Consider the following 13734-nt stretch of genomic DNA (forward strand, 5'->3'; position numbering starts at 1 on the left):
AAAAGCACCCCCCTCCAACGCCGGGCCCCTGAACCCTGGGGCCCTCCATCCTTTGGTCCACCCGCTCACCTCTCGTCCCTCACCAAATAAATTGATCTCAAAATATATTGATCTCAAAATAAAAGGTGGGATTTTGTTTTTTGCTCTAGGGCCTCACCTGTCACCTTTAAGTCAGTGCCTAGTTCATTATTTTGGCATCTCTCTTCTTGGCTACAAGTGTAAAGAGACGTCTCCTCACAACCCTCCTTTCTCCAGCCCCTGTGGGTCTGGCCAGAGGGAGGGGCCCTCTCCCTGCTGGCTGCTTCTACTTGAACCAGGTTTGGGAGGTACTCCACCTTTAAAACGGGTTGGCTGTCCCAGGAAATTTCCACCCTGTGTTTTTCGGGGCAGAACTTTCTGCCAGCTACACAAGCACCAAAGAATTGCTTCTGAAAACGAGATCTATTGCTGGCAAGAAGATCAATTCAAGTGGTAAAAGTGTATGACAATTTCTAAATGTATATATAATTATATGTAAAAAAAAAAAAAAAAAAAAATACAAAGGAAAATTTACCAGTTCCCATAAAATACATCTAATTCAGTATGAAAGCTCTGCCTTGCCCCGGACTTCTGCCCATGGGGTGTTTGTTTGTACAAAATATCCCCAAATCAAAACAAAATACACATACGCACGACACCACACACACACACGCACACGCACACACACACACACGCGCACACACAGTAATATTTTCTGTGACAATTAAAAAAAAAAAAATCCTAGTGCAAATATAAAGCTCTGTAAACCTGGTCCTATGAGAATCTAATGTTAGTAAACAGCAGGAAAGCAGCCCCGTCAGCCCGAGAGAGCTCACATCATGGTCTCCACTATGATGTGGGTCGGTTTCATGAGAGCGCCATTCATGGTCGAGTGGGAGCTGTAGGGTGTGGCCCCGTCTCGATCCACGGCCCAGCGGTTGGGTTCCCTCGGGGTCAGCAGGTACTTGAGTCTCTGGGGAAGGAAGGAGACCGAAGCGGGCAGGAAGTCAGGCGGTCTGGTTCCCTTTCATTACGGCCTTCTACCCTGTCTGGGTCCCGCCAGTGTGCCGTCTGGCCTCTTCCTCACCACTGTCCTCTCTGGACCTCCCATTTCACCCACTGGCAAATGCAGATGTCGAACTAAGGTGCTCCTGAGGTCCCTTCATCCTTCCGCTGGTTGCCCACTCGTGGAGTCAGTGAGGGAAGAGCCCTCCCCGAGGACACCGAGAACACAGAGGTAGAGCTGGGACAAGAACTCGGAGCTCCTGTCTCCCAGCCCACCTCTGTCAAGTGTCCACTCAGAAACTAAAATTGAAAGTGGTGTGAATAAGAAGTTCTCTCACTAGGCATTCAGTTTAGGTATATTATAACTTTTCAAAGCTGCTTATTAAAAGCTACCTAAAATGCGCTGAAAATCCAATTTCCATCTTTTTAAAAATGGCAAGATCTGGCAACTGTAGGCCCACGTCCCCTCGGTAACCACTGGCCAGAGCTGAGAGCACGGCTGCCCGCTGCAGGTTTCCATCACCTTCCCCAGTTCACTGCCCCCCCCTCCAGCGGCTGCCCTCATCTGGGTTTCCTGCCTGGTCCCTGGAGGACCGGCTGGAGGCCACAAGGAGAGGGCGAGGGGTGGAATGCCAGCAGGAAGGGCGTCCTGTCCCCTTTCCTCGTCCGCCTCTCCACATCTGTACAGTGGGGTGTGCACATGGCAGATGTCAAAGGCCCAGGGACAGCCACCCGCCACCCGGCTCCGTTTATATGGGGGGTGAGATGCAACTAGACTCCTCCCAGGACAGACCTGGGTTTGCGGAACCTGGCTCCAAGATATTCGTGCTGGGGAGATACCTGGGCAACCTGTGCAGGTGGGAGCCCGAGGGGAACGTAGCAAAGACAGACAGCTGCCTTCGGAGGAGGGGTTAGGTTTGTAGGTAAGGAAGGGGTGCAAGTTTGGGGTGAAGTGGATTCCTCACCCATGCATCCTCCTTCTCCCCCACCAACCCCACTCTGACCAAACCTCTAAACTGGGGCTGGAACAATGTTTTAAAATTAGACTTTGAAGCCCTGGCTAGGGTTGCTCAGTGGACTGGGGCGACATCCTGTACACCAGAAGGTGGCGGGTTTGATCTCTGGTTAGGGCATAGACCCAGGTTGTGGGTTCAATCCTGGATCAGGGCGTGTGTGGGAGGCAGTCAATTGATGTATCTCTCTCCCATCCTCTCTCTAAAAAAGTTTTTTTAATTAAAAAAAAATTAGACTGTAAAGGGACAAAGTTAGTGACCTGTTGGGTGTCCTTGTGTCCCACCCCCATGCTTAAACTATGTAATTGCTGTGGGTACTGACCAATCAGAACAGATATCCAAGTCCTCTGCTATGAACTCTTCAGTTTCTGGATGGCAGGGACATTCTGGAATTCCTGGGGAGGGACTGGTTGCATAGTGTATATGCAGGGGGTACGCAGAGGGCTCGGGGCAGTCGCTATTGCCTGTTTGTCACAGGGCTCAGTATTTCAATGTTTTAACAAATGATAGGGCCATTCAGCATTCTGGCTGAATACTGGGGTCTTTCCCTGTGTCCTTGAGAAAATACAATGAGTCAATGCTGCAGGAACACCCAAGGGCCAAGCTGGCTCAGACAGAGCTTCATGTTTTCCTCCCTGGCACACCCCTGCCTACTTCCTCTGTCTCGGAAGGCTGGTCCCTTTCTGCCCCACCTCTCCTCCCACCAATACCTCCAGGCCATTCCCCTACCCACAAGGAAACCCACCCAGCCCAAGGGGGAGCCAGGGCCCCAGGACATCCTGGCTCCAGATTTTTAAGAGAATAACAATAAAAACAGCCCAGAACAAAACAGTGCAATCTTGGAGTCCACCCAAGCCCAAAGGTTAAGGGAGATTCTAAGAAAAGGATTTCTTGGAAAGAGCCCTGGAATCTACAGTATTGTCAGAGGAATTTCTGAGAGGAGGTGGGCCTCAGGGAGGGGGCAGCAGAGGAGGAGACTGAAAGGCACAGAGGCCGGAAACTGGAGGTTCTGCCTAGGACAGAGGTGGCCTGTGAGGGTGGGGCAGAGACAGGACCACAGATCTGCAGATCTGGGAAGGGGGCACCAGCACGGGCGGGGATTATTTGCAATCTGGCTCCAGGGTAAGGGAAGGCCTCTGGGTGGAGCTCGGGCTTCCTCCCTGGCTCCTAGTCTCCTATCTTAAGATGAAGCCCTAGCTCTCAGCTTGGCATCGAAAACTGCCACCATCTCTCCAGCCTCTCACCCGCTCACCCCCAGAATGTGCCACTGCTGCCCCAGTGCGGTCGCGCCTCCTTGCACCATGCCCTACACCCTTCTCATCTCGAATTCCCTGCTTGGCAAATGCCTCCTCCCGCTAGGGCCCGGCTCTGAACATCACCACAGAGCCTTCTCCCATGGGAACTGTACTTGGTTCCAGTTTTCCCACGATGTACTCTCCTGCCCACAATCCAAACCACTCCATGGGGCAGGTAGGGGTGCAGCACTCAGGGCCAATGATATGCCCAAGGTCACACAGCAAACTGAGAGCAGGCTGGCCTTGGCCTCCCGCCCCCCCCCCCAATCCAACCTGGGGCCCCAGGTGCTCACCACGAGGAACGATCCTTCCGTCTGGCAGAGGCGGATGACCATGACCAAGGGGACACACACCATGGAGGACAGGGCCAGGCTCCAGCCCAGCCCGATGGCCCAGGTAGGGTACACGTACACTTTGTTGTAGGTCAGGGGTATGTACTTGACGAGAGAGAAAATAAAACATCCCTGTGGAGAAATGGGGGCAGTCAGGGGAGTCCGGGGCCTGGGGGGTGGGTGGCTTCTGGAACCAAGGCACGCCCCACCCAAGGGGCCTGACACCCTTCTCCACTGCAGCATAAGAACCTTCCCCAGTGCATATCTGACCAAGTCATTTCTCTGCTCAAACCCTCTGTGGCTCCCCAGTGCCTTCGGGATGCTGTCCAAGCTCCTCAGCTGGAGCCACCAAGAGCTCTGCACCCCTTCCCTTCTCGCCGACCCCCCCTCTTCCTCCAGCTATCCTGCATGCCTGCCAGCTCCTCAGCCACTGCCCCAGGGCCTCAGCCCAGGCTGTTCCCTCTGCCTGGACCTGTCTCCCTCACCTCCTCCTCCTAGTTTAACTCCCTTGGTCCTGCCTTACTTGTCCAGGCCCTGTCCAGACTGTCAGGTGCCCATACTTCTCCTTCCCAGAGAGCACGTGGCTCCAATCACTTCGTCAGCACATGACGCGCCCACCCAACGTGAGCCAGTGAGGGCTGGAGGTATGTGTCCCGTCCCCATTTCTCTAACACTTGGTTCCAGGTGCACAAAGCAGGTGCATAATAAATGCCAGCTGCATGGGTGAAGCCTTTCCTCCACCCCCCTCCCCACCCACCTCCACCTCCAAGCCCCACACTCAGCCCCTAGGGCAGCGGTTCTCAACCTGTGGGTCGCAACCCTTTTGGGGGTCGAACGACCCTTTCACAGGGGTCGCCTAAGACTTAACAGTAGCAAAATTACATTTATGAAGTAGCAACAAATATAATTTTATGGTTGGGCGTCACCACAACCCGAGGAACTGTACTAAAGGGTCGTGGCTTTAGGAAGGTGGAGAACCACTGCCCCCGGACAAGGTGTGGACCTGAGCCTTGCCCGACGGGGCATCCACAGCCCAGCCCGAGCCCATGAAACTGCCCCGTGGTCATCAGTGTCCATGAACAATGGAATGGGATGAGGTGGGGTCCGTTCTGAGCCCCAGAGCCTACGCAGAGGCCCCCTTTCTACATTCAGCTGGGCGGGGAGGGCCTGAGGCTCCTGCTCTGGTCAGAATGACAACTCAGGTTGTCTCAGGTGACCCACAAGATATGAAAATGACTTATCTCATGGGCTAACAACTGGGTTTGATGGGAATGCAATCTATCTGCATTAGAAGTGATGGCAGGGCGTTAGGCTGCAGGTGCCTTCCATCGGGCCCCTGCTGCATGCTGGCCTGTTGCTTAGACAAGAGCGTGCCAGAAGACGCTGCTCTGGGCTCTCCCAACACAAGGAAGCTTTGTACCTGCCTGAGACCCATACCTGCCTGTCACGTTCCTCTTCCCATGAGGGTGACTTCATCCTACCACCTTGGAATACAACCTATCTCTGATCTATAAAACTCCAGGGAAGGAGAGGAAGAAACTGATGGTCAGAGTGGTGAGAGGAGTTGCCCACACACATGCAATAAGTAGAACATGGGCACTGAACCTAACAAAATCTCCCTCCAAAAACAAAATTGCCAATTGTTGTGGTCACTGGCTGCTATAGTTTACTTACTTTTATGGGGAAAATAAGTACCTCAGATGGAAAGCCCACAACCATATTAAATAGTAACAGTAACAACCTAAGGTTGTCAGCCGCCACTCACATCCCTCATTTTGCAAACCGGGTGGAGAGGGAAGGGGCTTCCCTAACGTCACACAGTGAGTTAATGGCAACGTTGTTTATTCTGGCAGAGGAGCAGAAGTCACTGAGCGGAGGGCCCTTTGATTCCTCGGGCCCTGGTCCCTAAACGCAAGAAACATTTCTGCCGTTTGTGCCTCCGACCGCGTGAGCCGAGACGGCAGAGCAGGCGTGTTCCCCTGCCACTAGCTCCAAAACCCGAGACTGGCTTCAGACACCGGCAGGAAAGCAGCTTTTGCTCCAGAGGATTTCCCTTTGGCCGGAGCCTCTGAGCGAAGCCTGGAAGCAGGCAGGGTGCCTGCGTGTACTCACTCCAAGGCCACATTCTAAGATGGCGGGAAGAGGAACGTGGTACCTCATGGCCTTTGGGCCCTGGGCTGGTACACAGCTTCCTTGTTCGTGGGAGATCCCAGAGCATCTCTCTGCTGGGAAGTCCCCTCTCTAGTCACAACCCCCACCCTGCCATGAAACACCACATTTCCAATGTCTGTGACCTCCCCTTTGGACACCCCAGTGGCTCCTTAGTCAGTGACTGAAAGTGGGCTCATGAGCTCTGGAAGGGTTTGGGGGAAGGTTACATACTCTATCACGCATCCCTGAAGTTTTCAACATGCCCCGATATGTTTTCCTCTTTGAGGAACACTTTGCCTTTGCACAGCCTGGTTCCTTTGCCGGGAACGCCCTTCCTGTTTTCTCTTCCTGACAGGCTCCTACTCGTCCTTCAAAACTCATCTCAGCTCATCTCAGAGTTGAGCTGCCTGCCCCACCTCCTTCCATGCGAGCTGTGGCGAGGCTTGTTCCGGACAGCACTCAGCAGATGCTGAATGCAAACCAGGTTAGCAGATAAGAAAAGGCTTCTACCCATAGCCAGGCAAGAAAAAACTCACAACACAGAGAACTGGAGTGACCACGGCCCAGCTGTACTTCATCCACGGCCCAGGCCGATAGCCGATCATGTCCTCAATACCGTCATACAAGTTATCACTGCCTGCAAGAGACAGAGGCAGACAGTGGTGGCATGGTGTCCAAGGCCAGCATCCACCCTGGGAATGACAGAGCAAGGGCTCAAGAGCCATGAGGGGTCTCTGGGTCCTGATCCAGGTCCTTGCATCTTATACCACATAGACCCAAGTGTGGCACATGTTTATCTGAAATTATCTAAAATTCAAAAGTAACTGAGCATCCTATATTTTTCGGCCACTTTAGGCATACCCCACTCAAAACCTGGTTTGACCAATCCATGGTCTCAAGGAGGTCCATATGGACCATTCCTGGACCCCAGAGTAGTTATCATAGATAGATCCCTGCACAGCCAAGTTATGTTTGTCAGAACATACAGCCACACTTGCACCTTTAGCAAACGAAAAATTCTGGCTGCAACAGAATTATTGGTGTGGGGAAGAGGCAGCCTTCAGATGAAAAGTCCAGATAGGAAAAGCCTTTGTGGTCAAATCAGAATGAATTCCCCTTAGAATTCTGTTTCTGAAGCTTCTAAATAGGCCCAAAGGAGAGACTTGAGAAAGGATATGCAAAAACCAGTACTCACCATATATCCAGGCAACAACAAAACATTCAAAGAATGCAACCCACAAGAGGCATACACCGCTAGCTGCATAGTAGTCAAAGAGTTGAAACACATACATGCCACCCTGTGAAGGAAAAAAACAGAGAGGTTTGATTTGTTATTTGGTATCAAATTCCTTTTATATAAAGAGCTCTGGCAGATCAATAAGAAAATATAAAACCCAAAAGAAAAATTGGCAAAGACTATGATAACCAGATACCTGTGTAAAAAGATACTCCACTTCATCTTTGACAAATTACACACACACACACACACACAAAGGAAAGCAAAGTAACATGTCTTCCTTCGCAAAAAATGACAAGTTCCCTAAAGCTTCTTCCAAAGGAGGTATTAAACCAGCTGTGGCCAACATACAAGACTTCAGCAACACCCAGCTGCTCAGTGTGTGGACCTGTGGTCTACCTTTTGCAGGGGGAGGTTTCTTTCAGACACTTCCAGACAAAAAATTTACTTTTACTTCCAATAAGGAAAAGTGGTGACGGGAAACCCTGAACTGAGTTTGGGGGCTGATGCAATCCTCTGCTGGAGAATATGGGGAGGTGGGTGGGGAGAGGTACAGGAGAGGGTGTGTCCTGGGCCTATGCAAGCTCACATGCCTACATTATTTAGTACAAAAATCTTTTTTCCTCTGGCCCACTTCTTGCTAGACATGCTGATCCACTGCCGCCTTAGACACTCTTGCTCTTTTCCTCTCTCGCCTCTTTGTCCCACTTTAAATGGATCCTCTGCTGGCCCCTGCCCACTCTCTGAACAGTGCACACTCCAGGCCCTGGCACTGCCCACAGTATTTACCCTCGAGAACCACCCACTCCAGGCCTGCAAAGGGCGGCTGCAGTCATGGGTGAACAGAGCTGTTGTTAAAATAGATTTCAGCTGAAGCACCCCTCCCCCAGGTCTTCCAGGATGAAGGAGAAACAGAGAACAGTGTTGTCATGGTAACAGGGAAATCACAATGGGGGGACAAGACGGTGGGGGGGCCAACTACTGGGTTCCTCTCCACAGTGTAGGCTGAGTACCCCGGGCAGGGCAGGACCCCTGAATTGGGTGGGGCTAGGAGATTACCCACCCTGGTCCTCTCATCCGGCTGTTGTTGAGACCAGGGAGGTGGCATGAACTGCTTGAACTGCTCTGAGACACATAGTTGGGGCACCAAGTGACCTATCAGGGAAGGCCCCTCATGCAGGTGAGACAGTCACATACCTCCGTCACCATCGTCAGCCCCAGCAGGTAGCTGATGCTACATATCAAGGCGATGAAGATTTCCCGACGGAAACCCTTCCTTAGGAAGGATGGGTAAAGATCAACCAAGGACGTGATCTGTCCTTCGACTTCAACAAACTGGGGGGAGAAAGAGAGCGGTTGAGCGGCAGATGCCCAGCACCTCCCCCCTGCTTTGAGAGAGGAGCCTGGCACCGCACTCAGCCTGCGGGGTCAAGTCCAAACATGTGAACCGGTCTTTGGGCTCGGCCTACCATGGTGGCCCATGCACAGTTCTCCCCATATTCCATGGCTCGGATCTCTGCTGAGGTTCATCCGCCACCAGAATGCCTTACCCTCATCATTCAAGACTCAGTTCAAGAATGACGGCTTCTTGGTAAGCCAGTGCTAACCCTCCACCCTGGTACGCGTGTGTCAACAAGACGACCTCCCCCCACTTTGGTCTTGGTCCTCTCTGAAGCCGAGGGTGGTGTCCCCTCCTTCCCAAGCCTTGAGTGCCCAGCTTGACCAGGTACCTGTGGTTGCTCAACAGACACATGACGAATGGCTGGGTAACCCAGGGCAAATCTGGGCCTTAGTTTCCCCATCAGTCTCATGGTGGTTTTAACTCTGGGAATCGTAGGCCCACAAGAGAATTTTGCGTGAGTGCCCACCTACATGCCCACGTATGTTAGTGCAATGCAGCCATGACTCCAGGGCTCATGGATTCTGGGAACCCATCCCTGGGCTCCCAAATGTGAGGTAATGCTCTAGAATGACCCTCAGTCTTTCTGAATCTTCCCATCTTTGCACCTAACAATTTATCTTGGAGAATTCCACTTCATTACACGGAGAGCTGCCTTGTTTTTAAAACGGCAGCACACAGCTCCATGCTGTGGCCCCGTGCTGTGGCCCCGTGCTGTCAGAGGCCTAACCCCTGCCCAACAAACTGCTTCCAGCCTCTGCTGACCTGGGCAAGGACCCCTCCCGCCACCTGCCTTCAGGTGCATGCGCACAGAGCAAAACTTCAGGAGGAAAGGGCTCGTTGCCTCATTTTACATCTGGACAGCTACAGACAAACTGCCCTGCTAACCACACACCCTCTGAGGCCGATCTGATTCTTTAAAGGTTGAAAAGCTGAAACTCGCACCCGTCTGTTCTTTCATCTGGGAGAGGCTTTGGGAAGGAATGTTTCCTCAAGACAAGTCCAACCACTTGCTCCTCGGGGATGCATCACTGGAGGACCAGGGAGCAGATCCCTTTCATGTGCTGAGGGGACAGGAGAAACGACTCTTTGTTGCCAGGGACTCGGGAAAAGATGAACAAGAGGCTCATGAAAGGGACCAAATACAGGGGGCCGATGTCTCAGCCTCTAATTGCTGTGTCAGCTTAAGGGATTTTGAACCTAAATGGCTACTGAACCTGCAGCTCTAATGTCAGCTTCCAAGGGAGTTTAAAAACAAAGGCTCGTTCTTTTTTTGAGATGGGAAATTCGACAGGAAGATCCAGTGCCGCTGAGTCAGAGCCAAGACCTGCACCAGCCCTTCTTTCCAAGTCGCCTGCCTTTCCGGAGAATGCCCCCCGCCCCCCCCGTCAGCCTCTTCAGACTGGTCTCCCTGAATAGCTACGTGACCCTGACCTCTCCAAGCCTCAGTTTCTCCTCCTTGCCTACTCAGCAAGGATGCTGAGGCAGATTTGAAATCATCAGAGTGAACTGGCAATCGGGCAATTAACGGGTTTTAACCCACATCATGGGGCTGGGACGGGTGAGCTCCCGGGACAGGGGCTCCAGCTCTCTCCTTGTGATGTTTGTTCACAAACTGTGTCCCCCTCAGGCAGGCCAGACATCTACAGGCATCTGCCTCCACGTGGGCGACGTCCCCACTCTATTTCACTCCACTGTGGCCGCCTGCACAGTGCAAAAGAAGAATTCTAATCAACCTCTGCCATTGAACGAGACACACCAGGACCCACCTGGCTCACCAGGTATAATCCCACCATGTCCCTTGCTGGTGTGTCAGCAGGCAGGTCATTTAAGTGCTCTGAGCAGAGCTCCATGCTCTACAGTGGGAAGAGAACCATCCCCTCTGAGCCGGCTTTGCGAGCTCACCGAGAGTCCCTGTGTCCTGGCCACGTGGGGCTGAGCTCAGAGGTACACGTCCTCAGCTGGCCCCGCCTGCCTCCCAAGGAGAAAATCTAATGAATAAAACCACCTCCGCTTGCCCAAGAGGCCTATTTTGGGCCCAAGGAGATGTCAGACTCCATCATTTATTAACCTCTCTCTATTTTTGTTTTTTGCTTTCATTGAGAGGTCTGGAAAAAGTTATAAAAGCCATTTGCTTGGGGCCTCCGATGGCCAAACTCATTAGCTTGGAATGATTAATGGAGTCCTCCTGCTGTTTACACAGCTCAAGCCCATCAACAGCTGCGGAAGTATTTTGTTTTCAATCCCCCAAATATTTTCATTCTGTCTTCTCTGCTAATCGTGCTCCCTTTCTGCCAAATCCTTCTTTCTGCTCTTGACCTTGCTGGTGGACCACCTCCTCCGCTCTGCCCGACCTTCTAAGACTTTCCTCTGAGTTCCTGGGACCTGCGCTGGTCACTGGCTTTGTGGCTGCTGCCCTCGGGGTGGGCAGCAAAGCCTTCTCCTGAACTGGCCACAGCCCCCACCTCTCACTCAATCTCAGCTGACCAACGACCTTCCAGGAGGCAGTCAGACCCCCCGGACCACACACGAAGTGGCACAACGCTTGCTTTCAGTGACTGACCTCAGATCTGGTCCCTGGGTGACAGACACCACAGGCAAAGCTCTAATCTACCTAGCCTGGGCACCGGACCCGACTGCCCTGCACGCCATAACTCCCCACTTCTGGAGTCACACCTGTACTGGAAACTGCACCCTCAGAAGACCCCAGTGAAAATACACAGATCTCCGGGGTCAGGTGACTGAGAGCTCACGCTGTTCATCCTCCAAGCACCACTGACTGCTCTGCACCAGGCACTGTACCTGGTGCTTCACACAGGACAATGGAGAGAGAATCATACCCATTTACCAGATGAGGAAACTGAGGCTCAGAGGGGGCAGGAAATGTGCCCAATGTCACACAGCAGCTTGGGGGACTTAGAACTGTGTTACTCCAAAGACAGACATAGCCCCTGGGTGGCTGACACTGCGCACCATGTGGAGGCCTGAGCCTGTGCGAGTTGAGAAGTACAGGAAACAGCGTTGGGGGAGTCTGCCTCAGGAGGGCAGAAGCCAGGATGGCCAGACGACAGGGTGGGTTTGAGGGAGGCTCCCTAGTGCTTAGCTGTTTAGGAAGCACTGAGGGTTAGGGTTTCACTGACTCTCGGTGCAGCCGGGCAGGTCCACCTGTGCTTTAAGCAGAAACATTGGTCCCTCCCTTGACTTCTCCTGCGCTGGTCACCCCTGGGCCCCTGCCAGCCACTCCACGGGGGCGCGCCATCTCTGCTTCGGCCTTGCCCTTTTATTTCCCACCTTTAGCTTTGTCCCAGCCACACCCCTTGGTTGTCCATTCCTCTTGCTGAGGCAAAGACTTGAGCTTTGGGGCAGATGTCCCTCTGCTGCCCGGAGGCCTTCCCACCCCCAGGTCCCAGAGGAACCCTTGCTGGCTGAAGCTGCTGCAAGTCTGGTGAGAGGGTAGGCAAGCTGTAGCCGCCTCACACCGCACAGACGAGGCTTTGTTCCCGGGGCCAGCCCCTCGATCTGTACATACCTGGCTATCCAGTCCAAGCAAGAGAAGCATAATAAAAAAGAGAATGGACCAAAACGTGGGCAGCGGCATCATTGTCACAGCTTTTGGGTAGGCAATGAAGGCCAGGCCAGGACCTAAAGGGAAGAGAAGATGGGGAGGGACAGAGGGGGAGACACATTAGTGGCTGAGCACCCAGAGCACCGGAGCTCATACAAAGACACCTGGGTCTAAGGCGGGTCTCCCAAACCCAAAATGCAGGGAGGAGCCAGGCCTGGATTCCTGCCTGGGGAAAGAGACCAGGCCGGTCTCACTTTTGGGTGGGACGCACGGGCGCTCAGGCAGGGCCCCGTTTTAGCATCTGTCTCCTAAGCAGCAGCACAGTGGCCTCCTCACACACCAGAACCCAGACAGACACTGGTTATTTGGGGTGGGAAAGGGGACTGAGCCTGGACTCAGTCTGCCGGCTTGGAAAAGGAGCACCCCCCGCCCCAAACCAGAGCAACCATGCCAACATTTACTGGAAGGAAGCGAGAGGAAAAGTTTGGTTACCTGACTACTAAATCCCCATCTGCAAAGAAAAGGTTTCTACTGAAACACTGCATGAATGGAAAGAAAAAAGAATGGAGAACCATGGCCCCCAGGGCAAAGGTCTGTCCAGGGGTGCCTCTGCGCACCCACCTGAGCAACGTCAGAGCCGAGGCCCAGAGCTGAAGGGAAGAGTGTGCAGGGCAAACTGCCAGGCCTGGGAGACCCGCGGCCGACACTGAAGTCCCCTCCCACTCTCTCCTCCTCCTAGGCTTCACCACCACACGCCCACTCAGGGCCTCAGTTTCCCCACCTGAGAAGTGAGGAGCAGGAGCCTCCTCATGTCCAGATTCTCAGATGCTGACATTGTTTCCCTAGCAAAGGCCTTCTGGTTTCTAAAGAGGGGACCCTGACAGAACCTGGTGGCAGGGCTCGGCAGACAGGAGCCCCATCGGCTCAGGGGTGCCTTTCTGACGGGAACATTCTGAAGACATGAGACATGTCTCCCCTCTCCAGCCGACCTGAGAGAAGACGCCAGGGGGAAGAACTGAGCTGTACTGGGACCTGTGGGTCCGAGAGATGTGGGCCAAAAAGGCCGGAGCTGAAAAAATAAAGCAAAACCCACAACTATAAAGAAAAAATAAGGTCAAGAAAAGAAATGTGAAACAAAAAGGGCTGGAGGCAGGATATTTAAAGCAGATATCAGAACCAAATGAATGGTGTAAGAATGGGGGAAAAAACAAAAACAAAAATAAAAACAAAAACAAACAAACAAAAAAAACCCTTTGTAATACACTGGAGCCAGAAACCACATCCCACAGCATTAAATACTAATGTGGCGGTCAAGGGCGAGTCCTTTGATAATCCAGAGTCCACTCGACCTGAGGACAATCCAACCATGACCGAGCGTCCTCAGGCGGCTAGAAAACCAGCACCTAAGAAGTGGAAGGGGTGCTCGTACTAAGCCCAAAGCCCAAGGTGAACTAGGAAACCATGCTTCCACCTAGGCTGGGGCCCCGGCCCCCCAACACGTCAGCTCTGCGTGAGGAGTCAAGTCCAGCTGACTTCGAGACAGATGTAAAATGGGGCCCCCACCCCTGGTCCCCCCGACCCTCGGGGCCTGTGGAGGTTCTCAGTGCACTCGTTTCTGTATTTCAGTTTTGCGTTTCTCAAGCCAGCCTCTGGGAGAGGTCTGCGCGCCGGTGTAAAAGCGCACGGTGAACTCGGAGAGAACCCATGTGGGACAATGCG

At 53.0% G+C, this 13734-nt stretch overlaps 1 protein-coding gene across 4 annotated transcripts in view; it reads right to left on the reverse strand.

Moving 5' to 3' along the window:
- Nucleotides 1-738: 738 nt before the first annotated feature.
- SLC6A6 (solute carrier family 6 member 6) overlaps nucleotides 739-13734 on the reverse strand; it is a 79579-nt gene continuing 66583 nt past the window's right edge. For all 4 annotated transcript variants that reach the window (XM_036266454.1, XM_036266452.1, XM_036266453.1 and 1 more), the window contains 6 exons: nucleotides 11980-12092; nucleotides 8249-8386; nucleotides 7010-7112; nucleotides 6351-6451; nucleotides 3625-3795; nucleotides 739-991 (listed from right to left, as the gene is read on the reverse strand). In XM_036266454.1, the coding sequence (XP_036122347.1) occupies nucleotides 851-991; nucleotides 3625-3795; nucleotides 6351-6451; nucleotides 7010-7112; nucleotides 8249-8386; nucleotides 11980-12092 (767 nt within the window). In that variant the 3' untranslated portion in view covers nucleotides 739-850. The remainder of the gene's footprint in view (nucleotides 992-3624; nucleotides 3796-6350; nucleotides 6452-7009; nucleotides 7113-8248; nucleotides 8387-11979; nucleotides 12093-13734) is intronic.

This window comes from Molossus molossus, unplaced genomic scaffold (assembly GCF_014108415.1).
Source record: "Molossus molossus isolate mMolMol1 unplaced genomic scaffold, mMolMol1.p scaffold_m16_p_18, whole genome shotgun sequence".
NCBI lineage: Eukaryota > Metazoa > Chordata > Mammalia > Chiroptera > Molossidae > Molossus > Molossus molossus.